At 44.0% G+C, this 27,004-nt stretch overlaps 1 protein-coding gene across 2 annotated transcripts in view; it reads left to right on the top strand.

Moving 5' to 3' along the window:
• The window catches only part of LOC121872623 (medium-chain acyl-CoA ligase ACSF2, mitochondrial-like), a 100,886-nt gene that overhangs the window by 12,796 nt on the left and 61,086 nt on the right, over positions 1-27,004 (top strand). The window contains exons 1-2 of one of the 2 annotated variants that reach the window (XM_042375527.1): positions 6,450-6,580; positions 20,302-20,479. In XM_042375527.1, coding sequence (XP_042231461.1) covers positions 6,525-6,580; positions 20,302-20,479 — 234 coding nt within the window. In that variant the 5' untranslated portion in view covers positions 6,450-6,524. Of the gene's footprint in view, positions 1-6,449; positions 6,581-20,301; positions 20,480-27,004 lie in introns of those variants that run through there. The other variant, XM_042375526.1, reaches the window with a different exon arrangement.

The following is a 27,004-nucleotide window of genomic DNA, read 5'->3' on the forward strand; positions in this document are numbered from 1 at the left end:
GAAGTTACGTATTGCCCACAATATGTATACAGAGAGCACATTGTGAGTTTCTTTCCATCCATCCTGAGGAACCCAAAGAACACTCAATACCCTGGCCAAGTGGGTGGGACTCTCTGAGATTCCACCACACAGGATGGGAGGAAGAAAACCCACCACTTCCTAGTCTTCAAGCAACATGGAAGACTGGCTTATCGCACCCAGAGGCAGCTCATCGGCTCTACAGCTACTGTCTCACAATCTACAGTTAGACACCCCAGAGCAGGCAGCTTCCCTGCTACTCTAAGCAGACAGCCGCCCTATTCCTGCCCCAAGCACCACGGGCCCACCGGACTTAGCACACCTGGCCCTGCCCAGACGCCCGGCCCAGCGAAAATTCCTGCCGCCTCCCAATGCAGCGCCCCTACTCCCTGCCGCTGCCCATGCCTGAGTGCGGACCCACACACCCCTTTTTCTCCTCATATCCTCCTGCTACTGTCCTGCACCATCCGCTTGCTGACGGAAAGGCCCCGCCTCTGACCCAGGCCCATACACACCCCAGCAGCAGGCGTATCTGGACGACTCCTGTACCTGCCGTGAGGGAAGTTAGTCACCATTCACGCTCCACACACCCCTTCTCTCTCTTCTGCTGAGACTTTGTGTATTCAGAACAGTTGTCTCCTCCCATGTGTCGCCGGGTTTCGTCCATGCCCCTGCCGCATAAGGTCCAATATAGAGCCATGCAATCGCCTGTCTTGCCTCACATGTGCCATGCGCAACCCTGCAGACAACAAGTCTCCACACGCCTGGGGGAAGGAGAGGAGACAGGTAGTGATTTCTCCCTCAAACGTTGTTTGTTTCAAGAGACACCCCACGAATTTAATTGTGTGTGCTCTCGTGGTTCAGGCCGTTCAGCGCCTGCTCAGACATCACGGGAGTGGGGGTCAACTACTGAGAGATAATTTCTGTTCCAACATGTGAAAGACATCTGGGACATGGCTTACAGAGGGGGAGTAACACCCAAGCCACTTGACCCTCATCATAACAAACGAGGAGGGTATGGTGGTTAAACCAACACTCTTGCCCCAGTTGGCAACTACAGTCACCATACACAGTGTTGTCATCTGATTTAACTGTTACCTAGTTCAAGGAAGGCCAGGCCAAGGTGTACACATACAAGGAAATTAAGGTAATGGGATGAGGGAAGAGATGAGGGGTATCAACCCCGGCTCTGACGACATAGTACAAGAACGCAGACACTACGCTGAATATCATAACCAGTAAAATGACCCTGTAGTGGACGCCTCCCCTGAACAGGGTAGCTTTATCTCCACCACGCCTTCCTAGCAACCAAACGAGCGGCCCAGGGGGGCGTCGCCTAGATGCCACAGTATCTCAACAACCAGCTGTACCAGTTGCTACCGCTTTCCCAGCAACGGAGTCGAAACCGCGAGTTCCCCACAGCTGCTGTGTATATAAGCCTGTTCCATTAAGATTCATTCTGCCTTGGTTCCTGAACACGCAACACCTCCCTCCAAGCAAGCTCCTCGCTGGTCCTGTTTTCATTCAACCTGGAGGCCAGCAACAGGCAACACATCTTCAACAAAAGCTCCCAAACACATCTACCCTAACACGCTACTAATCGAACGTATTCACTTGAGCAGCTCCTCACCACTAACGGCATCTCCAGCACCAGACTGTCTACCTATAACTTATATTATATAAGAAAATCCACCAACGAGTTTCCATCCATCCTGAGTGCTAGACACCATAATATCACGAAACCCCACAACCCATTTGGACAATAGGATACCCAAGACCAAACCCAGTGCTTCTACGAGGGGATTACTACACACATGAAACCAAAAGGCGGTCGACAAAGGTAGAAGAAAACCAAGAAATTCAAGATGGGTTGGGTCAAACTAGATGAGCAGGACAGAAGGATGTATGCAAGACCAGAAACCAAGAAGATAGAGTGTAGTCTGAAAGGAGTCTCCAGAGAGGCTGGTTGCAAGAGAGGTCAAGTCAAACCCAAAAGGCGTTTTACTCGCTATGCAAAGTCAGCCTGAAAAACGAGTGGAGACATCAGACCTGAGGTTTGAAGATGGTGAAATAATGCAGATTCTAGACCAGGATAAAAGCTAGGAGGCACTGAAACAGCTTTTTCCTCGGCGCTCACAAGTGATGCGACAACCTTCCCAAATACTTGAGGACACAGACGGTTCACACAGCACTGACCCACATTGTATTTACAGAAGAGGGTATTAGGAACAAATTGTCAAAAGCTGCTGTGTTGGGTCCATAAGAGTCCAGGCCCCTGACATGGTGGTAGGTCCCCGAGTGCTAAGAGAGTTGTGCAACGAGCTTATGAGCCCGAAGATCTTGTTGGTAAAATGCCTGGATGAACCAAAGGTCCCTTAAAGAATGGAAAGTGGCTTATGAGTCCCATCTTCAAGAAGGCGACGTCACTCCACGAACAATCCATAATCAGGAGCCTTAATCTGCATAATATGTAAAGTACTTGAGAGTATTATCAGAGAGATGCCAGAATGGAACATCTACTATAAATAAACTTGCAAAGGATTGCCAATGTTTTTATGTCAAAGCGCCTCCTGCTTACAATTAGCCACGGTATTGATATTTCGGACCCATATTCTGGAACGTGGGTTGGTAATATCGGCTAAGATTTACCTAGATTTTGTCAAGGCTGACAGTGTACCCACGTAAAGGCTGAAAATCAAATCTGGGGCAAAATCAATTTGAGAAATGTCCTAGTATGAGCACAGAAGACTTTTCTAAAATGACCGCAAGCAGTGTGTGGTGATTAATGGCACGAAATCGTCATCTGTACCTGTAATAAGTAAGCAAATTGCGGTGCGTATTGGGTCTGGCTGTTGTTTGTTTGTTTGAGAATGACATGCCCATCAGGTAGCTAGTATCGCCCTGGCGGCACCTTCTTGGGGCGGCACTTTGGGTCTGCTCATCACATTCTGCAGCTACTGGAGACGTTAATCCATCTTTGTATCGGCGGCAAGTTAATCCTTGTCAGTCTGACCCAACACCTGACCCACATCGTCACGGCCACGTCATGAGCTACCCCTTGTTATGCGCCCCCCCGCCACAATAAAACACAACCTGTAACCTGTTGAGGATTAAGGAAACAACAACAAGCACGCCAGTGAGCTCATGTGGTGGGTCAGGTGTTAGGTCAGACACGACGAGGATTAACTGCCGCCGATACAGCGAAGGATTACCGCTTCCAGTAGCTGCAAAAACCATGCAGTCCGGTCATATCAGTTCATGTACAGCCGCACCAATCCACCAAGTTCGCAAGCACCATCAGTTCTGACAAGTCTCCATCGTGACAAGACGAGTGAGTCATCAGAAATATGTATTTGTGGGGCAATGGGGGCAAACTCAAAAACCGCCCCGGGCAGCATTAATAATTTAGCTACGCCATACTGCACGTGCCTGACGTTGTACACCTCCAAATGTTTGGTATGGCGGTAAGTTATTTCAGCAATTAAGAACCAAGCGACTGTAGAAGAGATGCAGAAGGACTCTGTGGGCTCCAGGAATGGTCAAGAAATGGCTGCTGAGATTCAATGTCACTGGGAGTAAGAGGATGCACTTAAAGTACTTAACGGTAAGGAGAGGCGAATCATATGTCCCAACGGGATGAAAGAAACTGCACTAGTTGAGACTGTGTGAGAAGGACCTAGGTGTATGTTGACAATGAGCTGGAGTTCTCAGGCCACGTGAGAAGAAGGTAAATCAGGCAAATAAATTATTGGGTCTTATAAGAAGGTCGTTCAGATATCAGACGTCCGTCCTCGTGACGATCTTCAGGATGAAGTGCTTCCCCATCTGGAGTACTGTCACCCCATCTGGTCCCCGAGATATGCTAGGACTGTCAGTTGAAAATGTTCAAAGGAGGGCCACCAGACTGGTGCCTGCACTCCACCAGCTACCCTGAGATTGAGCGCCTGAACTTGCCTAGCTTACACCACAGACGGGCAAGGGGGACCCTAGTTGAGGTGTATAAGCATCTCAAGGCACTCACTCAGTTGAGTGTCCTTACTTGAGCTGGCGGAAGCCTGCCCACAAGGGGTCACAGCTCAAGATTGAAGAATGCAAGTCCAGAAAACCTGAGGCAAACTTTTTTCAGAGTGAGGTTTAAACTCGAACACCCACCAGAGAGTGTTGTGACGGCACCGAGTGAGAGCTCTTTCAAGAAGACTTGACCAACACTGGAGCAGGTTCAGCAAACCCAGGAGCCGTGCATGCCCAGTATTTGCCAACAGTGTGTGACAGAGACGACCGATCGCCAAGGCGGCTAGCGAGCCGATCTTTTGTGAAGAATATAAAAGAAAAGAGTCGTGACCGATATCCGCAAGCACAGTTCCATCAGTGGCGAAGAGGATAAAGTAAAAGTTCAATGTCCCACACAAACTTTTCACTCCTCGTGGCCTTTGCCGCTAAGGTGAAAATGGTTTGTTATTTTTGGTTAAAAGCCAATATCCTTATTATATACTTTGTCTCTTCGGTAATGACCATTAAATTAGATTCTTAGTTGCAATAATCAGTTTTACATATATATTCGTATTCTATATATACATTATCCCTTATACTGTTGCTCATCAGAATTTTCATACATTTATCAACTGAACTTACAAAACAATATATAAAACAATAAATACATTCATAGTGAACCCCAGATTATAATTCAGTTGTTTCTGATTATTTAAGGACACACTTGTGGGGTTCAGGATATTTGGTTCACACTGAGGATGATGAGGAAAGGAAACGCACAATGTGCTTCTATATACATGTTGTATTGATGTGCTAACGCAGCTTGGTGCTGGGAAGGCAGCATGGTTACAAGCGTGATGTAGAGCTGGTTGGTGAGGGTGCCTGAGAAGGACAGCCAGGGTCGCCATGCTCGCCAGTGGGAGAGGGACCGCCAGGCAGGTGGAGGAGGAGCGAGGCCGCCAGGCAGCGGCGGAGGAGGAGGTGTTGCTGGCTGGTTGGTGTAGGTAGAAAGAGAGATCACCACGAGGTCAGATCTTAAATAGCGGGGTAGGCGGGCAGTAGTTGACCCCCCGCCCGTGATGTGGCGGCGCTTGGTTGACCCAGACCACGAGGCATACACTGGGAATTGTGGGTCGGCTACTCAGCCAGCGAAACAGCGTTTGTAGAGAATTCCACTACACACTCATCTAAGTTATATAAATGACCTTCGCCTTTAGAGTAAATCAATAAAAAGGGTGGACATACGCTATTTTCCCATTGAATTTCTATCATAACTAGCTACATTCACATCTGTCACAGTCGGTGCACTACTAATAACTTCGTCGTACTGTCATCTTGAGTAATTATTGTATGTATATTGAAATATGCTGGTGACTTAAATTTGTAGTTATTTCTCAAGAGACTATCTGGCATCAATCCATAGAAATATTATTGTTCCCAATTTTACTTAACTTTTGATTTGTAATACAGGTACCGTCATTCTTTTAATTTATATTTTTTCATATACAATATTAATATTTTGAATATCATTTCTTACACAATATATAAGATTATTGAGAACGAGTGAAATATTAATACAGGAATAAGGTAACGGTATAATACTGAAACTCAGTGTTAATGCATCTAGAGAGGTAGTAGCCACCAGGGTGCCAGATGGCCGTTTCACGGCCACAGTTCTCTAATTAGGCCGTAAAAAATTCGCCTGGCCGTGAAAAATCGATGATCACGGCCAAAATATTTGACCGTATTTTGGCTGAATTTTGTAAAATACGTAATTCCTCACCTATTAGGTGACCTCACCTAATCAGTGACCTCACCTCTTCACATGTTTACGTGACCTACTGAGCTGACTGATCTTTTCTAGTTACTACCTTAGTTGTTAGTTCTCATATTTGAGTTGTTCAGGCTGAACGTGTCCAGCATTTGGGTTAAGCTTCAGAGCTTACAAAGCCATCCGAGTTACTTTCTGAAATTCCGAGTGCTAGGTTTTCAAAATGTTTACTAGTAAAAGAAAAACGGTACTACGACAGTGGTAGAAAACATAACAAACCAGGGACGATGACGAACTAGACGTTTTTGCTTACGCCAACTAGTGTTATCAAGTTCTCCACCATTATCATGCTCCACCACCATTTCAGATTAAGGTGAATCTTCACTGTTGCAGTGAAGATTCACTGTAGATTATACTGTAGATATTATGTTTATGTAATTATTGGGCTCTCAATTGTGAAAATTTGGTTTTATTACGACATTTTAAGTGGATATTGTAGGGGATACTTTTATTTTGTGTGGATTGCAAAAATAGCCTTGTCCTTATCCAAATTTTTGGCCAAATTTTGGCCGTAAGATGCGTGAATTTGGCCGTGCAGCTTGTCGTACATCTGGCAACCCTGGTAGCCACTATCACTAGGCCCAGAGACTTAAGCTTCCGAGTTCAGTCCAGTGTACCGTGGGTACTTATCAAGAAAGGGTTGAGGAACTGCTGCAGTATAGTGACAACTAAGCCAAAGCATACAATGTTGCGGATTATAAGCCAAAATAGGTTAATTTTACAACTGAAAACTTGGATAAGGTAACGTTAAAAACTTTGTTTTATCATCATGACTAAAATCACAGTGGAACTTAACGGTGGTCAGCTTTATGTAGTGCTGTAGGCAACCCTTGGTCAGCAAACATACCGAATGTTATATTATACATAGGTATCATACACTGTTATTATATCGACAACTTGTTGCATGTGTAGATAGCAGGACAAATACGCTAACTTAGGGTTGCCATATCTGAACATTAAAAAAGAGACGTTCCCGAAGACACACCCCCCACACACACTTTGGCGCTATGTAACCTTGAAGCAGCCTGACAATTAATTTTGCATATTTATAACATATATATATATATATATATATATATATATATATATATATATATATATATATATATATATATAACTTACAACTTACACCAGTTTCGGTGTACTGTATTGCATTGTGTTTTTAATGTAGGCTAATATACAAATAACTTGGTATAGAAATCTTAAAAAAAAATTACCTTTGCTTAAGGCTGAATATCTTCTTTAGCTGCAGTCTTCTTCCCACACTGTGTGTGTGACTTTATGTGCCCATGCATACTTTTCTGTACATCGGATCTTTTTCAGTATTGGATGATTGCTCTTTAGAAAGGTAGAGAAGTCAGCAAAGATGTTTCTCGAAGTTGTACTGTACAGCCAGAATGCCTTTCATTGTTTCAACACTCAATTTGTTCTTTCCTTTGTCCATTGACTTTGCATCAGTGAAAACCCTTTCTACATTTGCATTGTGAGATGATATAGCAAAGAAGAATTGTGCAATTCTGAGTGACATTCAAAGTTCTTTGATTTTCAAAGTATTTGGTCCACTTTTTATGTGTTGGCAGATTACTAAATTCTTCATCACTTGTAATTTTCCACAAACTGCTTCAGGTTACTAACTTGGTCAAACACTTCACATCATCAACTCTCTGCCCCTTATCAATCAAATATTTGACAGCTAAGTTGACAACACCATAAACACACGTGACTTACCAGCTGACGAAAACTGAATTCCACTACAAGATCTCTACGGTTTCACCTCTCGTCATTACAGTTTCATGTTTTTTTCCGTGGAGAAAATGATGGAAGCTGAAATTCCGGACTTTGAAGAATTTAAAAATTCCTTAGGATGAAGATTTCGAGACCTAAATGGAGGACACATGTCCGGAAAATACGGACGTATGGCAACCCTACGCTAACTTGTATAAGCCACAATACATGCCCTCCAACTGTGTAACCATGACGAGACAAACCGCCCAGCAACTAGCGAGCTAATCGGTGGTGAAGATAAAAAAATATATATATGATAAATATGGTTGACCATGATGCTCCTGCACAATAAACTCGTTTTATATTGTACCACAAACTTGGGTTAAATGAAAACAAGTGGGTATTTGCACCCGATAATGCTAACAACGATTTACGTATTTGCTTCAATTTTAGCAGACAACGATCCTTGATGATGAGAATCAGTAGTAGGTAGTGGGCAGCTATCAAACAAGGAGGTACTATTTTACCTTTATCCTCTTCACACTTTTACAGAGACGCAACGTGATACGATCCGCACATCAAATTATAAGTTGTGAAAATACTTTCATCACTAATGTGAAATAGAAATAAAGAAAAATAAGAACAAAAATTTCTTCTCTGCGGAGATGAACAAAGTGTTGAGTCCAGTGCCGGATTAACCATGAGGCACTGGCCTCAGGCCCCGACTCCAAGGCCCCCAAATCCAAACATTCTCGAAGTTGAAGGTACAAAACATGAACTTCGTTCAACGATGTCCTGCACTTCGGCACCTCAGCTACCCTGAGAGATTGGACGCCTGAACTTGCCGAGCTTATACTACAGACTGGCGTGACCTAATAGAGGTGTATAAGCATCTCAAGGGGCACTACTCAGTGAGTGTCCTTACTTGGATCTGGCGGATGCTCCCTGACAGTCACAGCTCAAGATTGAAGAAGCCGCAAGTCCAGAAAACTGACAGGGCAAACTTTTTCGGAGTGAGGGTTGTAAACTTGGAACAATCTGCCAGAAAGTGTTGTGACGGCACCGAGTATGATCTCTTTCAAGACTAGACTTGACCAATACTGGAGCGTGTTCAGGTACATTCAGGAGCCGGTGCATGCCCATACTGCCAGATTCTGGGGTCGTTAATACTAAGGGTACATACTTAACTCTAATCTTACTTACTAAGGGTCGCTGCCACCAGACCCCCTCTGGACAGCATGTAGCTCGTTAGGTAGCATGCAGAGTGGACTAGGCATTGGGTTAGGTTTTCCATTGACCAGATCAATAAGGAAAGAAGGATGAAACCATAACATGTCTTAATTAATTTATTCTATAAAGCATACTGGTAAAAAACATACACATGAATGGGTCTTCCTCGGAAGAACAACGAAAATGTTGTTACCCAGATGGGCACCAGGCTCTTACATTAATGGCGTGTCATAAGAAAACACTTAAGAAAATAGGTGTCACAATAGGCCAGTTGGCCTGTGCATAGCAGCTCCTGTCAGAGTTACTACCACTCTCTATCATCCATGAATCTATCTAGCCTCCTTTTGAAACTTTCAGAGTTCCACTTACTACAAAGTTGCTAAAGCTTGTTCCACTCGTCCACCACCCTATTTGTGAACCAGTTTCTTCCTATCTCCCTCCTAAACCTAAACTTATCCTCTTGAATCAATTGTCCGAGTCCTATCCTGCTGGGATATTATAAGAACTTTATCTACAGTATATCCTTTATTGATTCCTTTCACCCTTAAATACTTCTATCATATCTCCTCGCACTCTTCGTCTTTCTAGGAATGCAAGTTAAGTTTTCTTTAACCTATCCTGATATGGAAGGTTTCCTAGGTCCAGAATCATTTTTGTCATTCTTCGCTGCTGACTGGTGAATTTATATCCATTCTATAATAAAGGCTCTGAGAACTGAACACGCATAATCGGTGTGTAGCCTAACTAAGCATGAGATATAGTTGTCAGACCTCTGCACTCTTATTACTTACACTTCTAGATAAAACCCAATACTCTGTTTGCCTTGTTTTGAACATTAGCACTGTTTTTTTTCTAGGCACGTGGAGTCAGGAGCGCCTGAAATGATGCCCTAATTCTCTTTCACGAAATCGACTTCTCTGGGTTGATGTTGTTAGGCTGTATACATTATAAGTATTTGTTCTTCCAATAATAGAAATGCGCTGCACTTGCTGGCAGGTGTTGAATTTCATTTTGCCCATTTTTCAGACCACCCCTGCAGTTTATTTAAGAATCCTCTGTAATGCATTTGCATCCTGCCCTGAATTAATTTACCCGCCCTATTTTGGTGTCATCCGCAAACTTGTATGTCACTACTGATCCAAGTATCTAAATCGTTTATGTGAATTACTGGCCCTGAGAATTACTGGATTTTGGCCCACTCAGATTTAACACCATCTCGCTGACCCTCTAGATTTCTGTCGGTGAAACCCATGATTTTATCCAATTTAAAACTTTCCCCTCAATACAGAGCCTTAATTTTTCCTGAAGCCTCTGATGCATTGCTCTGTCAAATGCTTTACTAAAGTCTAAGTAAATAACATCGTAATTTTCGTCATTATCTACTATAAAGGAACTTTCTATTGCGTGCTGAATTTGTTAGACAAAGATTTTCCTTTATAAACATTAATTTGCTTTTCTCTAGATGCGATCGGATACTATCTGCTATAATTGATTCAAGAAAATTCCCCACTACTGACGTCAAACTGATCGGCCGGTAATTTGACGCTGATGCTCTGTCTCCTTTTTGAATATGGGTACTACATTTGCCTGTTTCCACAACTCTGGCACAACTCCAGTGTCTAATGATTTTTTAAATAAGTTTACGAGGGGTCCGCTAATCTGTTCCCTACACTCTTTTAAGACTAGAGGAAAAATTTCATCCGGCCCTGGGGATTTTGTATTCTTTAGTTTATTTATCTTCTTAAGAACATCCTCTTTTCTGATAGTGATATTCTTTAATTTCTCTTCTTCCTTTCCTTTAAATATCAGTTCCACCTCCGGAATTTCATCGCAAATTTCTTCTGTGAAAACTGATAAGAAGTAGCTGTTCAATGCTTTGCTTATTTCTCCACTGCCATTTATCAATTCTCCCCTCCCTGACTTTAAAGGCCCAGCTTTGTCCTTGACCTTTGTCCTATATATCTGGAAAAATCCCTTGGGATTCGCCTTGGATTCTCTTGCTATTTTGATTTCATAGTCTCTCTTTGCTTTCCTTACATTTTTCTTAACATTCCTAGATATTTCATTATACCTGTTTCTGAGCTGCTCCTCCCCTTCCTTTAATTTCTTATATATTCCTTTCTTTATTCCTATGTCATGTTTAAGTTTTCTGGTCATCCACCTTGGCTCATTCTTATTTGACCTAATTTTTCTGTGTGGTATATTTTGTTCTTGTGCTTTATGTAGTATACTGGTGAATATATTATAGTCATGATCAATTGTTGTGTCATCTATGACCTCACCACTTCCTACTGGGAACTGACGTGACTGTTCCCAGGTGACCTCACCTAGGTACCTTCTTAACCCCTGATAATCCGCCAACCAAAAGTTTGGGACTCTGACCATATTGTCATTGTTTTTCGTTTCCCAATTTAGGGTGAACCTGATTTCTCTGTGATCACTGTTACCTAGTTCTTCCCCTACTGTGATATCTCTGATAATATTTTCTTTATTTGTTAATACTAGGTCTAATATATTGTCACCTCTAGTAGGTTCTGTAATTAGTTGTTTCAAAAAATTGTCCTGTACTGCGTCTAGGAAGTCTTCAGATTCATAGTCGCTTACAATGTTGTCCCAGTCAATATTTCTGAAGTTGAAACCCCCCATAATGCATAGGTTGTTGTATTTTGCTGCCCTACTCATTTCCTGCCATATGGGCTGAGCTGCTTCTTTGCCAAGACTTGGGGGCCTGTAAATCACTCCCATAATTAGTTTTTCTCTTCCTTCCGTGATTTCTACCCACACAGACTCGGTTCCTATTTCACCCTTTATTGAACAATCTGTGACCACCTTACCTCGGTCATTCCTTCTTACACTATCTCTTAACACATCAGACTGCTCCACCTGTATGGAATATAGCACCGTCGGTTATCATACATAGTAGCACCATCTCAACACATATGTTACACTCCATACCTGCAAGTATGGGACTCCTTGTGACTTTTAGGTATACACACCAGGCACCTCGTTCGCACACCGCCCTCGGTGGGGTGGGTAAAGACGAGGGCTTCACCTAGAGACATACCAGCACTATTTCTACGCCTGGTATTATAAGTCGCTCCAAGTGACGACCGCAGAGTTTCTCACGGTCTCCTTATTTGTGACTATTCATTTGGAGTGGTGTGCTGGAAATCCACAGGTTCACAGTGGATTGGCATAGCTGGGAGTAGTCACCACCTGTTGCGACGCTCAGAGGGATAATGGCTGCCGGGCAGCAAGGCACTCCGACCGCATGGCACCTGCGGTGATGATAGAACGGGGGATACTCAGAAATAATGCCTGACGGGCGGTGATCACACCCCCTAACACATTACTATTACACTTATATATCCGGCAAAGCTTTAAACTGTAATAACTTCTATATAAACCTTAATTATAGGGCTGGATATAGCCCGCTAGGACACTGACCTGCGGTGATGGTAGAACAGGGGATACTGAGGGCATTGCCCGCCGCTCCTCACCGCATAGGCCTACAGTTTCCAATCTTTAATTTTTACTTTTATTTCTTACGGTTCTCACCTGAACACTTTTCGGTATAGTGTCACTCATGCCGTATAAACATATTTTAATCCTAAATTACACACTAAGGTAAGATCTTGGTTTGCTAGTTTTGTGGGTAAATTCATTGGGTTATAATATCAACGCGCACACCGCCCTCGGTGGGTAGATGACGCGCCTTGAAACAAAAGCTGAAGGTTCATGGCGGGGGTGTATCAACTTCACTTAAAACTGTAATGAGGGATCCTCCTCTCACACATTGCACTATTTGAACACAGACATAAGATTCTCTGATCACTGTACCTGTCGTGGGTATATGTCACGTGAGGATACGAGGTGTATTAAGTTCATACCAACGCATACAAGATATTTCCTTTCAAGTATAGTTTCTGGGTCACTTCCAACACCTCACATAGTTCTGATACATTTATCCTTTTTCCAGATCATTGTTCTCATGTATTTTCATATGATATCTGTCGAAGTTATGTTCGCTGCACGCTCACAGACGTAAATAGTATGACCTTCAAACCCTGATCCACACTTAGTTCTACAGAACAATGGATGCACGTTTACACGGTGTGGCCTGTAGGGATGAAACTGACGCGGCTAGGTCAAGCGTCGTCTTTCCTCCTTCCCGCGGGTGGACACGTCATATTACTTTAAACCAATTACAGCTAGCAGCGGAGGGAGGTAAGGATGCATGGCCCAATCACAGTCCGATACATCATCTGACGTCACTGATAACGCAACAGAGACATGCACTGTGCAACCTTACCGCGCGGCTTGCCCAAGCGGGAGAAGGTGGGAGGGTCGAATCTAAAAATAGCGTCGTGCCAGACACTCTGCGCGTATATGGGTAGATGCACCGCGTAAAGTGAAAGTTCGGTTCTGGCGAGGCACCGCGTAAATGCGAAATCGCGGAAAGTGAAACCGCGTAAAGCGGGGTGTGTGTGTGTGTGTGTGTGTGTGTATATATATATATATATATATATATATATATATATATATATATATATATATATATATATATATATATATATATATATATATATATATATATATATATATATATATATATATATATATATATATATATATATGTGTTGTTGTACCACTAGCGTAGCTAGGGGGGCCGGGGGGGGGGCGGTCCGCCCCGGGCGGCACTTTTGGGGGGCGGCACTTTTGGGTCTGCTCATCACCCATATCTGCAGCTACTGGAGACGTTAATCCATCCCTTTGTATCGGCGGCAAGTTAATCCTTGTCGTGTCTGACCTAACACCTGACCCACATCATCACGGCCACGTCATGAGCTACACCCTTGCTATGCCTCCCCCCGCCACACACACAACCTGTAACCTGTTGAGGATTAAGGAAACAACTTCAAACAAGTACGCCAGTGAGCTCATGTGGTGTGGGTCAGGTGTTAGGTCAGACACGACGAGGATTAACTTGCCGCCGATACAAAGGGAAGAATTAACGTCTCCAGTAGCTGCAAAACCATGCAGTCTCGGGTCATATCAGTTCATGTACAGCCGACCAATCCACCAGTTACAAGCAATTCACTTCAGTTCTGCACAAGTCTCCATCGTGACAAGACGAGGGGAGGCTAGACGACTTTTAAGTTCTCTTGTGTTTTCGATCCAGTTATTTACTTCGTTGGAAGACATAATACTATAAGGTAAGAAATATTAAAGTATTGGTTAAAAAATATTGATGTGACTTTTGCTGCGGTACTGAGATTAAATATTAAGATTTTGTTTCACAGCATTGCGATTTTATACTAAGACACTATCCTCACTGGGGTACAGACAAAAGCCCCCCCGACAAAAGCCACCCAGACAAAAGCCCCCCAGACGAAAGCCACCCAGACAAAAGCCCCCTACTTTGATCGGGGTGGCTTTTGTCTGACAACAGTAAGGCAAACTATTTAATATATATATATATATATATATATATATATATATATATATATATATATATATATATATATATATATATATATATATATATATATATATATATATATATATATATATATATATATATATACATATATATATATATATATATATATATACAGTATTACCCCGCTTAACGCGCTTTCACTTAACGCGTTTTCGCATATACGCGGTGCCTTGCCAAAGCTGAACTTTCACTTAACGCGGATTTTTCCACAGCAACGCGGTGAGTGTCCGGCTCGGATGCTATTTTTAGATTTTGACCACGCGCCACCCGCCCGCCCGCCCTCCTGCCTGCCTGCCTGCCTCTCCCTCCTCCTCCCTCCGCTTGGGCAAGCGGCGCGGTAAGGTTGCGCAGTGTGTGTCTTTGTTGCGTTATCACTGACGTCATATGACGTCTCGGACTGTGATTGGCCATGCAGCCCTACCCCCCTCTGCTGCTAGCTGTAATTGGCTTAAAGTATTATGACGTGACTACCCCGGGGAGGGAGGGAGGGAGGAGAGACGACGCTTGACCTAGCCGCGGCAGTTTCATCCCTCAAGGCCACGCCGTGTTAACGCGCATCCATTGTTCCGTAAAATGGCTTCCGCCGGACCACCACCCCCAGAGAGAAACCTTTCCTTACCTGGACCCAGCGGCACTAAACCAAAGAAGACACGACGTTCATTAAGCTACGAGCTGAAGTACCAAATTGTTCAAGATTTGGAGAAAGGAAGACGCCAAGTTGATCTCGCGCGCCAGCATGGCGTCAACGAATCTACGATTCGTACAATAAAGAAGGATGCAGCCAAGATAAAGGAGCACATGAAGCTCACAAAGTCTGCAGGTGCTTCAGCTATCAGGTATTGCCAGAACAGGGTGCTGGCAAAAGTGGAAACTTTGCTGGTGAGTTATTTGGTGCGTCAGGCGCGACGCAACATGGCGGTGGACACGCGCTCAGTGCAGGAGTACGCACGTGAGCTATACGCAGCAGTGACACGTAAACTGGGAATTGCAGAGCCCAAACCCTTCAATGCTTCCCATGGTTGGCTGCATAGGTTTAAGAGGAGGAACAAGGTCACCAACATCAGCATTGTTGGTGAGGAAGCGAGTGCTGACCGTGCGGCGGCTAGAGATTTTCCTCCGTTTTTACGTGAGATTATGGAGGAAGGACAGTACACTGACGACCAGGTGTTTAACATGGACGAATCTGGTCTTTTCTGGAAAAAGTTACCTTCCAAGACCTTCGTTGTCCAGTCTGCGAGCAAGGTAAGGGGCCGGAAGATGCAGAAGGAACGCATCACCGTCCTGTTTACCACCAATGCCTCCGGTACCTGTAAACCAAAGTTATCGGTGATTCACAAAGCCCGCAAGCCGCACGCCTACAAGAATATGGACATGAACAAGCTTAATGTCCACTGGCTAACCGCACGTAAGGCGTGGATGTCCTCTTCTCTGTCCCTCTTCTGGTTTGACAACTTTTTTGTTCCTGACGTGCAGAAATTCTGCGAGCAACAGAATGTTCCATTCAACATTTTGTTGCTCCTTGACAACGCACCTGGACACTCGCCCCTACTAATGGATCGTCACCCCAACGTAAAAGTGGTCTTCCTTCCTCCCAACACCACGTCATTAATCCAGCCTATGGACCAGGAGTTAATCTGCAACGTTAAAGCTGCATACTCGGCAAAGAAATTCAAGCTCCTGAACGACTCTACCAACACCAAGGATGAGTTGCGTAAGCTGGGTGACACCGACAGCGAGAGTAAAAGCGACGAGGACAAGGAACAAGAGGCGGCGACTCAAGAACTTCTCGTCAAACAATTTTGGAAGAAGTTTAACGTCAAACAAGCTGTAGACTTCTTGGTGGAGGCATGGGATCTGCTGTCTATTGCTACGATTCGTCACGCATGGAGACATGTGTTGCATGGCATACCAGGTGAGAGGAGGAGTGAACCTGTGACTGGTCAGGTTCAGACTGTTGCAGTAGCAGTGGACCTTGCCAGAGAAGCTGCGCAGACTGTTACAGCTGAAGGCTTCTCCGAGACCACCAACGAAGACATCATGGAGGTGCTCAGAGATCCTGAAGTGACTGCCGACGAGATGTTGGAAGAAGAACCCGCCAGTGAAGAGGAGGAAGAAGGTGCGTCATTCTCCGAAGAACCTAGTTTAAGTCATAGTGATATTAAGTGTGTCATAGAGTTAACAGAAAAAATTAAGTCCATCGTTTCCCGCGACACTGACGATGAACGCCATGACGTCTTCCATAACCGACTGGTGCAGGCTATGGAGCCGTACATCACGGTGTATCATGAAAACATCAAAGCCAGCCGTCAGCAAAGCATAACCGAGTTCTTCGCCCGCAACCCACCACAGCCAGCCCAAGGCAGTGATAGTGATAGTGAAGGTGATTTTGAGGGATTTGTCAGGGAAGCCATGACAACTGTAAGTGACAGTGATATTGATTCACCTAGTAATGGTGATTCACCTGAGGGGCAGTAATCTGCCCTCTGCCTCGGAACCAGCCTCCATCCCCGTATGCCGACCCATCTCTTCCACTTACGTGAGTGTTCCTCAAAAATTTTCGTTTTTTAACCTATTCTTTATTTTTCCTATGTTAACCTTTATCTTTCCTAACCTAACCTCTTCTATATTACTTGTTTTTCATGCCTCAAAGTCAACTTCACTTTCACTATCACTGGCTTGGGCTGGCTGTGGTGGGTTGCGGGCGAAGAACTCGGTTATGCTTTGCTGACGGCTGGCGTTGATGTTGTCATGATACACCGTGATGTACGGCTCCATAGCCTGCACCAGCCGGGTATGGAAGACTTCATAGCGTTCATCGTCATTGTCGCGGGAAAGGACGGACTTAATTTTCTCTGCAAACTCTATGGCACACTTAATATCACTATGACTTAAACTAGGTTCTTCGGAGAATGACGCACCTTCTTCCTCCTCTTCACTGGCGTGTTCTTCTTCCAACATCTCGTCGGCAGTCACTTCAGGATCTCTGATCACCTCCAGGATGTCTTCGTTGATGGTCTCGGAGAAGCCTTCAGCTGTAATATTGAGCGCAGCTTCTCTGGCAAGGTCTACTGCAACAGTCTGAACCTGACCAGTCACAGGTTCACTCCTCCTCTCACCTGGTATGCCATGCAACACATGTCTCCATGCGTGACGAATCGTAGCAATAGTCAGCAGATCCCATGCCTCCACCAAGAAGTCTACAGCTTGTTTAACGTTAAACTTCTTCCAAAATTGTTTGACGAGAAGTTCTTGAGTCACCGCCTCTTGTTCCTTGTCCTCGTCGCTTTTGCTCTCGCTGTCGGTGTCACCCAGCTTACGCAACTCATCCTTGGTGTTGGTAGAGTCGTTCAGCAGCTTGAACTTCTTTGCAGAGTACGCAGCTTTAACATTGCAGATTAACTCCTGGTCCATAGGCTGGATTAATGACGTGGTGTTGGGAGGAAGGAAGACCACTTTTACGTTGGGGTGACGATCCATTAGTAGGGGCGAGTGTCCAGGTGCGTTGTCAAGGAGCAACAAAATATTGAATGAAACATTCTGTTGCTCGCAGAATTTCTTCACGTCGGGAACAAAACAGTTGTCAAACCAGAAGAGGGACAGAGAAGAGGACATCCACGCCTTACGTGCGGTTAGCCAGTGGACATTAAGCTTGTTCATGTCCATATTCTTGTAGGCGTGCGGCTTGCGGGCTGTGTGAATCACCGATAACTTTGGTTTACAGGTACCGGAGGCATTGGTGGTAAAGAGGACAGTGATGCGTTCCTTCTGCAACTTCCGACCCCTTACCTTGCTGGCAGACTGGACAACGAAGGTCTTGGAAGGTAACTTTTTCCAGAAAAGACCAGATTCGTCCATGTTAAACACCTGGTCGTCGGTGTACTGTCCTTCCTCCATAATCTCACGTAAGAACGGAGGAAAATCTCTAGCCGCCACACGGTCAGCACTCGCTTCCTCACCACCAATGTTGATGTTGGTGATCTTGTTCCTCTTCTTAAACCTATGCAGCCAACCAGAGGAAGCATTGAAGGGTTTGGGCTCTGCAATTCCCAGCTTACGTGACACTGCTGCGTATAGCTCACGTGCGTACTCCTGCACTGAGCGCGTGTCCACCGCCATGTTCCGTCGTGCCTGACGAACCAAATAACTCACCAGCAAATATTCCACTTTTGCCAGCACCCTGTTCTGGCAATACCTGATAGATGAAGCACCTGCAGACTTTGTGATTTTCATGTGCTCTTTGATCTTGGCTGCATCCTTCTTGATCGTGCGAATCGTAGATTCGTTGACGCCATGCTGGCGCGCGATATCAACTTGCCGTGTTCCTTTCTCCAAATCTTGAACAATTTGGTACTTCACCTCGTGTCTTCTTTGGCTTAGTGCCGCTGGGTCCAGGTAAGGAAAGGTCTCTCTCTGGGGGCGGTGGTGGTCCGGCGGAAGCCATTTTACGGAACAATGGATGCGCGTTTACACGGTGTGGCCTTGAGGGATGAAACTGCCGCAGCTAGGTCAAGCATCGTCTCTCCTCCCTCCCTCCCCGGGGTGGTCACGTCATAATACTTTAAGCCAATTACAGCTAGCAGCAGAGGGGGGTAGGGATGCATGGCCAATCACAGTCCGATACGTCATATGACGTCAGTGATAACGCAACAAAGACACACACTGCGCAACCTTACCGCGCGGCTTGCCCAAGCGGAGGGAGGAGGAGGGAGAGGCAGGCAGGCGGGTGGCGCGTGGGGAAAATCTAAAAATAGCGTCTCGAGCCGGACACTCACCGCGTATATGATGAAAAATTCCGCGTTAAGTGAAAGTTCAGCTCTGGCAAGGCACCGCGTATATGGTGTTTCACAGGGTTCTGTTCATTCACCTACTCTATTCCATCAATGATTTACTTTACACAACAACTAATTTTATCCATTCTAATGCTGATGAATCTACTCTTCACTCTTCTTCACATTTTTCCCTTCCCCCTTACTCTCAAACTAGATCTGTTTCTAGAGCTGATATCATTTCTTCTATCAATGCAGATCTGTGTAGTATCTCCGAAAGGGGAGGTAGAAACTTGATTAAATTCAATAGTAATAAAACACAGTATTTTACCAATTACACTTTCCTAAATAGAAGATTTCCCACCAATCACATTTCAGGACGCAATCATTCTACCAAATTCTAAATTATATATGCTAGGCCTCACCATTTCCTCTTTTATGTCAGGGAAGCCACACATCCATAACATTGCTAAAACTGCCTCCCGAAAGCTGGGAATGCTGTACAGAAGTTGTAGCTCCTTCACTCCTGAGCAGTTGCTTCAAGTTTATAAGGGATTCATTCGTCCTAACTTGGAGTACTGCTCTCATATATGGGATGGTTCTTCTTCTGTCCATCTGTTAGATAGGGTGGAATCAAAGGCATTTTGTCTTATTAACTCTCCTCCTTTAGGTGATAATCTCTCTTCCCTTTTTCTTTGCTGCAATGTTGCTCTACACGCTCTCTTTTACAGGTACTTTAACGGTCAATGTTCGGTGGAATTGGCATCCTGTGTACCTCCGGCAAGGCCGTGGGTTTTTTAAAACTCGTCTTGCCCATGGTGCCCACCGTTTTTATGTGGATGTTCGTCACACTAGAATAACCTGTGAAAGTACATCTTCTTTCCTCACACAGCCAAACTGTAGAATGCTCTGCCTTTTGTGTTTCCATACTTTTACAATCTGTGTCGCTTCAAAAAACTGGTTTTTCAGCATCTTTGTGGTGTACTGTAGATTAAATAAGTCTTTTCCACTTCTATTTTTAATTTCTTTTTACTCTTTATTTTTATGCCCCCCAGGCCTATTGTGGCTCGATGACCTGTGCCCAGGTGGGCTATCCCCCGTAAAAAAACAAAAACACTCAGATTCCCTTTTGGTTGTCCATTTCAAATTCTACATGACGTGCCATTAACATTGATTAAGAATAGGATAAAAAAATTATACTTTAATGAAAAATTTGTTAATGAAGGACTCTATTTTAGACAACAGAGCAGTGATACATCGGCTTGGAGCTATTTGTCAAACCCAGGAAAATGGCCACTCCTAGGGATATCAGTTGGACAAGTGATGAACCAAGCTGCAGAAATATATGGAGACCAAGAAGCCATTGTGTCCATTCACCAGGCAACAAGAAGGACCTTTACACAAGTTCAACAAGAGGTTATACACCTTAAATATAAACTACTTTTATACTTTGTATGGAGATGGCACTGTGTGTGTTCATTTACACTGAGGCGGATATCTGTTTTCATCCCAGTTGCTTAACTTCTTCATTTTATCATTGTTTTATGTTGTTTGTGTAGTGTGATATATACAGTGGTTCCTTGGTTAACGAACACAATTCGTTCCACAGAGTCGTTCATTAACCTAAAATTTTGTTAACCGAATCCATTGTTTCAGTGGGATATTGGGTAATTGGTTCCAGCTCACAGAAAAGTACATACAAAGTAAAAAAAAATGCAGTAAATTACACTTACTTTGAGGTGTGTATGTAGAAGGTTCCTGGTTGATGATGATGATGGGAATTAGAAGTGGAGGTGGAGGAGAAGGGAGAAGAGAAGGAAGTGGGGATGGAGGAGAAATCACCTTTCAGGGTACCAGTGCTTGATGCAGTTATTTCGCCAATAAAATTTTAAGTTCACTAGGTGTAATTCAAGATTATTTTATTTAAATCAACACTGCACTGCATTATATGTTATCAATATGTTAACTAAATTTCAGAATGACCAATAACTTCAATGTAAAAATGCAAAAATATTCAAGATACCAACAAAATCGATGTTCACTCCACTGTCAACAAAGCCAAACTGATGCCTGGTGGCTGAGTCAAGCAGCTGATGGATGCACGAAAAACTAGTTCCCTGTACTGCATAGTGGGGTATGCTATAATGAATCTAATTGGTTCTAGAACCTCGTTCGTTATAGGATTAATCCGTTCCAGGCCCCCAAATACAACCACTTAACACTGAAAAATTTATGTGGAAATTATAAAAAATACGGTAATTTATCTTACCTTAGTGTTGTTAGCATGCAGGACAGAGGAGGAGAGAATTATAGAGAAGAGGTGGAAGGAGAGGAGTTATCCTTACTAGCCCTCTTTGGTGACTGTCTTACAGGCACTTTGTCTGTTTATTTATAATTTCTTTCTTAGTTTCAAGGGTTATTAGCTTTCTCACTCGCTTTTGACGATTATTGTTACAATTGTACACTTGTATAACAAAATAGTTATAAAAAAACACGAATTTCCACATCAAAAGACGAAATTTCAACAAGTTCAGTGGTGCACTGACTACACAATGAACCAATATGGCGCCTGACGCTCTTGCTGTGAGCCGCGGTACAACAATATTCATGCACCAGACGAAATAGTCCCGTATTCATCCTCGTTCGTTGTAGGAGATGCGTTCGTTATAGTGTGGGGTATGGGTTATTTGGTTCACACTCAGGATGGGATGGAGAAAGGAAACTCACAACATGCTCTCTGTATATATATTGTATTGGATGTACAGTGCAGCTTGGTGCTGGGAAGTGGCAGCGTGGTTACAAGCGTGATGTAGAGAGAGCTGGTTGGTGAGGATGCTCAGAGGAGGACCAGCTTGTGGGTCGCCATGCTCGCCAGCGGGAGCGAGGGCCGCCAGGCAGGAGCGGAGGAGGTGGTGTTACTTGAAGACTGGCTGTAGTTAGAAAGAGAGGTAGGTCACCACGAGGTCAGGTCTTATATAGCGGAGGTAGGCGTGGCTTAATGGTTGACTTCCGTCATGTAAGGCGGCGCTGGTTGACCTAGACCACGAGGCATACACTGGGGAATTTGCGGGGTCGGCTACTCGGCGACAAACAGCGTTTGTATGGGAGGAATCCACTACAATAGCATTCTCAATTTTATAGGTAAAACCGTTCGTTATAGGAATATTCGTAGTAGAATCCGTTCGTTATAGCATACCCCACTGTATATTATCAATATGTTAACTAAATTTTAAAATGACTAATAACTTTAATATAAAAAATGCAAAAATATTAAAGAGCACAACTTTCTTGATATTTACTCCACTGGAAACGAATGTAAACATAGAACAGATTACTGAATTGGCAGACAAGCCCATCAGCTGATGCTCACAACAAAACGTGTTGTTCTTAAGGATTTCATTAATGAAAGTTTTATTCGTTAACCGAATTGAAGATCCTTATGGGAGGAAATTCGTTAACCAAAAATTCGTTAACCGAGGGACCACTGTATATATATATACAGTTAACCCTCACTTTACGCGGTTAATGTAACCCGGAGGGTACCGCGGAAAGTGAGGAACGCGTAAAGTGAATAACATAACATATGGAATTAATTGAAATGGAGTCCAGGCCGATCCCCAAACTCCACTTTTTGACGACACATAACTATGTTGCAGTAAAAATTTTATCTTAACTTTATGATGGTATGAAAAAACAAGTAATATAGAAGAGGTTAGGTTAGGAAAGATAAAGGTTAACATAGGAAAAATAAAGGTAAGGTTAGAAAACTAAAAATTAGGTGGAACACTTACGGTAGTAGAAGAGATGGGTCGGCATACGGGGATGGAGGCTGGGTCCGAGGCAGAGGGCAGATTACTGGCCCTCAGGTGAATCACCATTACTAGGTGAATCATCATCACTGTCACTTACAGTTGTCAGGGCTTCCCTGACAAATCCCTCAAAGTCAACTTCACTGTCACTATCACTGGCTTGGGCTGGCTGTGGTGGGTTGCGGGTGAAGAAATCTGTTATGCTTTGCTGACGGCTGGCGTTGATGTTGTCGTGATACACCTTGATGTACGGCTCCATAGTCTGCACCAGCCGGTTATGGAAGACTTCATAGCGGTCATCGTCATTGTCGCGGGAAAGGAAGGACTTCATCTTCTCTGCACACTCCATGGCACCCTTAATATCACTATGACTTAAATTGTGTTCTTCGGAGACTGACGCACCTTCTTCCTCCTCTTCACTGACGTGTTCTTCTTCCAACATCTCGTCGGCAGTCACTTCAGGATTTCTGATCACCTCCAGGATGTCGTCGTTGGTGGTCTCGGAGAAGCCTGGAACTGTAACAGTCTGCGCAGCTTCTCTGGCAAGGTCCACTGCTACTGCAACATTCTGAACCTCACCAGTCACAGATTGACTCCTCTCACCTGGTATTCCATGCAACACATGTCTCCATGCGTGACGAATTGTAGCAATAGACAGCTGATCCCATGACTCCACCAAGAAGTCCACAGCTTTCTTGATGTTAAATACTCTCCAGAATTGTTTGAAGAGTATTTTTTGCTGTTCTAACTGTTGTTCCTCATCTTCTTCGCTCTTGCTATCGGTGGTGGTGTCACTCAGGTTACGCAACTCTTCCCTGGTGTTGGTGTAGTCGTTCAGGAGCTGGAATTTTTTTGTTGAGAATGCAGCTTTCACATTGCAAATCAACTCCTGGTCCATGGGCTGTAAAATAGACGTAGTGTTGGGAGGAAGGAAGACCACTTTTACGTTGGGGTGACGATCTAACAGTAGGGGCGAGTGTCCTGGTGCGTTGTCCAGCAGCAACAAAATATTAAATGGGACATTCTGTCGCTCACAGAATTTCTTTACATCGGGAACAAAACAGTCATCAAACCAGGAGAGGGACAGTGTAGAGAACATCCATGCCTTACGTGCTGTCAGCCAGTGGACATTTAGCTTGGTCATGTCCATGCTCTTGTAGGCGTGCAGCTTGCGGGCTGTGTGGATCACCGATAACTTGAGCTTACAGGTACCGGAGGCATTGGTGGTAAACAGGACGGTGATGCGTTCCTTCTGCATTTTCCGGCCCCGAATCCTGCTGGCATTCTTCACAACGAAGGACTTGGAAGGTAGTTTTTCCAGAAAAGACCAGATTCGTCCATGTTAAACACCTGGTCGTCACTGTACTGTCCTTCCTCCATAATCTCACGTAAAAACGGAGGAAATTCCCGAGCCGCAGCACGATCAGCACTCGCTTCTTCACCACCAATGTTTATATTGGTGATCTTGTTCCGGATCTTAAACCTCTGTAACCACCCAGAGGAAGCATTAAAGGGTTTGGGCTCTGAAGTTCCCATCTTTCGTGCCACTGCCATGTACAGTTCACGTGCGTAGTCCTTCACAGAGCGCGTGTCGACCGCCATGTTCCGTCGCGCCTGACGCACCAAGTACCTCACAAATAATTTTTCTGTCTTGAGAAGCACCTGGTTGTGAAAATACTTGATCATAGAAGCACCTGTAGACTTTGTGATCTTCATGTGCTTCTTTATCTTGGCTGAATCCTTCTTTATAGTCCAGATCGTAGATTCGTTCACGCCATGCTGGCGCGCCCAATCAACCTGCCTTGTTCCTTTCTCCAACTCTTGGATGATGCTATACTTCACCTCGTAGCTTAAGGAACGTCGTGTCTTCTTTGGTTTAGTGCCGCTGGGTCCAGGTAAGGAATGGTTTCTCTCTGGGGGTGGTGGTCCGGCGGAAGCCATTTTACGGAACAATGGATGCGCGTTTACACGGAGTGGCCTGGAGGGATGAAACTGCCGCGGCTAGGTCAAGCGTCGTCTCTCCTCCCTCCCTCCCTCCCCCGGGTGGACACGTCATAATACTTTAAGCCAATTACAGCTAGCAGCAGAGGGGGGTAGGGATGCATGGCCAATCACAGGTCTGATACGTCATATGACGTCAGTGATAACGCAACAAAGACACACACTGCGCAACCTTACCGCGCCGCTTGCCCAAGTGGAGGGAGGAGGAGGGAGAGGCAGGCAGGCGGGCGGGTGGATGGCGCGTGGGGCAAATCTAAAAATAACGTCGCGCCGGACACTCTCCGCGTAATGGGGTTCACGTACCGCGTAATGTGAGCACGTGAGGTTCTGGCAAGGCACCGCGTTAACGGTGAAACGCGGAATGCGGGACCGCGTAATGTGAGGGTTGACTGTATACTTGTATATATATATACTTGTATATATATATATACAGTTGTACCCCGCTTAACGCGGTCAATTGAACCCACAGGGTACCGCGTTAAGTGAACAACAGAACATATGGGATTAATTCCAATAGAGACTGGCCTGACCCCAAACTCCACTTTTTGACGACACACAACTATGTTGTAGTAAGAATATTATCTTAACTTTATGATGGTATGCACACACAATTAATAATTAAGAGAAATATAATAAAATTAGGTTTTTTAACACTTACATTAGTAGAAAAGATGGCTGGGCACACTGGGATGGGCGGTTGGTTCCGAGGCAGAGGGCAGATTAGTGGCCCTCACCTGTATCAATTGTATCACTATCCACCACAGAGGCTTGCAGGGCCTCTTTAAGATGTTAAGATGTTATTTTTGCTAACGTACGTATTGTTGGGAAAAAGTGGAGTTTGGGGGTCAGCCCAGTCTCTATTTCAATTAATCCCATATGTTCTGTTGTTCCATTTACGCGTTTCCCGCTTCCGTGGGTTCAATTGACCGTGTAAAGCGAGGTTATAATATATATATACAGGTATATATATATATATATATATATATATATATATATATATATATATATATATATATATATATATATATATATATATATATATATATATATATATATATATATATATATATACATACATACACACACACAAAAGTAGTCCCCGACTTACGACTGACTCAACTTACGTCAATCCGCACTTACGACCTGCTCTGACTTTACGACCGTCCGCAGTCATGACCAAATTTTTTTTCAAATGACGCTCGCATTTTCTATACCGAAACGTTTCCGTCCCAAGCGAGAGCATGGCTGGCTTGGGTCACCGCGTGGTTACACTCACTCAGTACAGCGCTTAGTTGGTGTTTGGCTATCGTATCCTATACTGATCGCTCTGTGAACTTTCGTTATTCTCGTATTTAATAGACTTTATAATGACTGGATAGCATAAGAGTGAGAGTGCTGGTGGTGCTCCAAAGAAAAGGAGATAGGCAATTACTTTTGAGATGAAAATGAAGATAATAATGCAGCATGAGAATGGAAAAACTGTAGCAACAATCTCACGCGACCTAGGTTTCTCACACTCGACTATATCCACTATTCTGAAGGACAAGGAATGTATTCGTGAAGTAGTGAAAGGAACAACACCTATAAAGGGAACTATAATATCAAAGAGAAGACAAGGTCCTATTCACGATATGGAAAAATTATTGGTGATATGGATAGAAGACCAGATACAGAAGCGTGTACCCTTAAGCCTTCTAACCATACAGGCTAAAGCAAGAAGCCTGCTCCAAAGCCTGAAGGAGCAGGCAGGAGATGAATGTGATCAAACCTTTACAGGAAGTCATGGGTGGTTTGATAGATTTAAAAAAATGCTACATACATACATACAGTGGACCCTCCATTAACGAGCGGTTCAATTTACTAGATTTCAGTTAACGAGTTACCTCCTGTAAGGACTTTCAATTCTATTAACGAGTACAAATTCTATTAACAACAGCCTTACGAGAAACACGCTTTGGTGCGTGCATCAGCCGATCGACTAGTCCGGCAAAAATTTATTCTATGTTTACATTTGTTTCCAATGGAGTAAACATCACGCTTGTTGTGCTCTTGAATATTTTTGCATTTTTACATTAAAATTATTGGTAATTCTGAAATTTAGTTAACATATTGATAATATACAGTGCAGTGT

Source organism: Homarus americanus, unplaced genomic scaffold (genome assembly GCF_018991925.1).
Source record: "Homarus americanus isolate GMGI-L3 unplaced genomic scaffold, GMGI_Hamer_2.0 scaffold39155, whole genome shotgun sequence".
Classification (NCBI taxonomy): Eukaryota; Metazoa; Arthropoda; class Malacostraca; order Decapoda; family Nephropidae; genus Homarus; species Homarus americanus.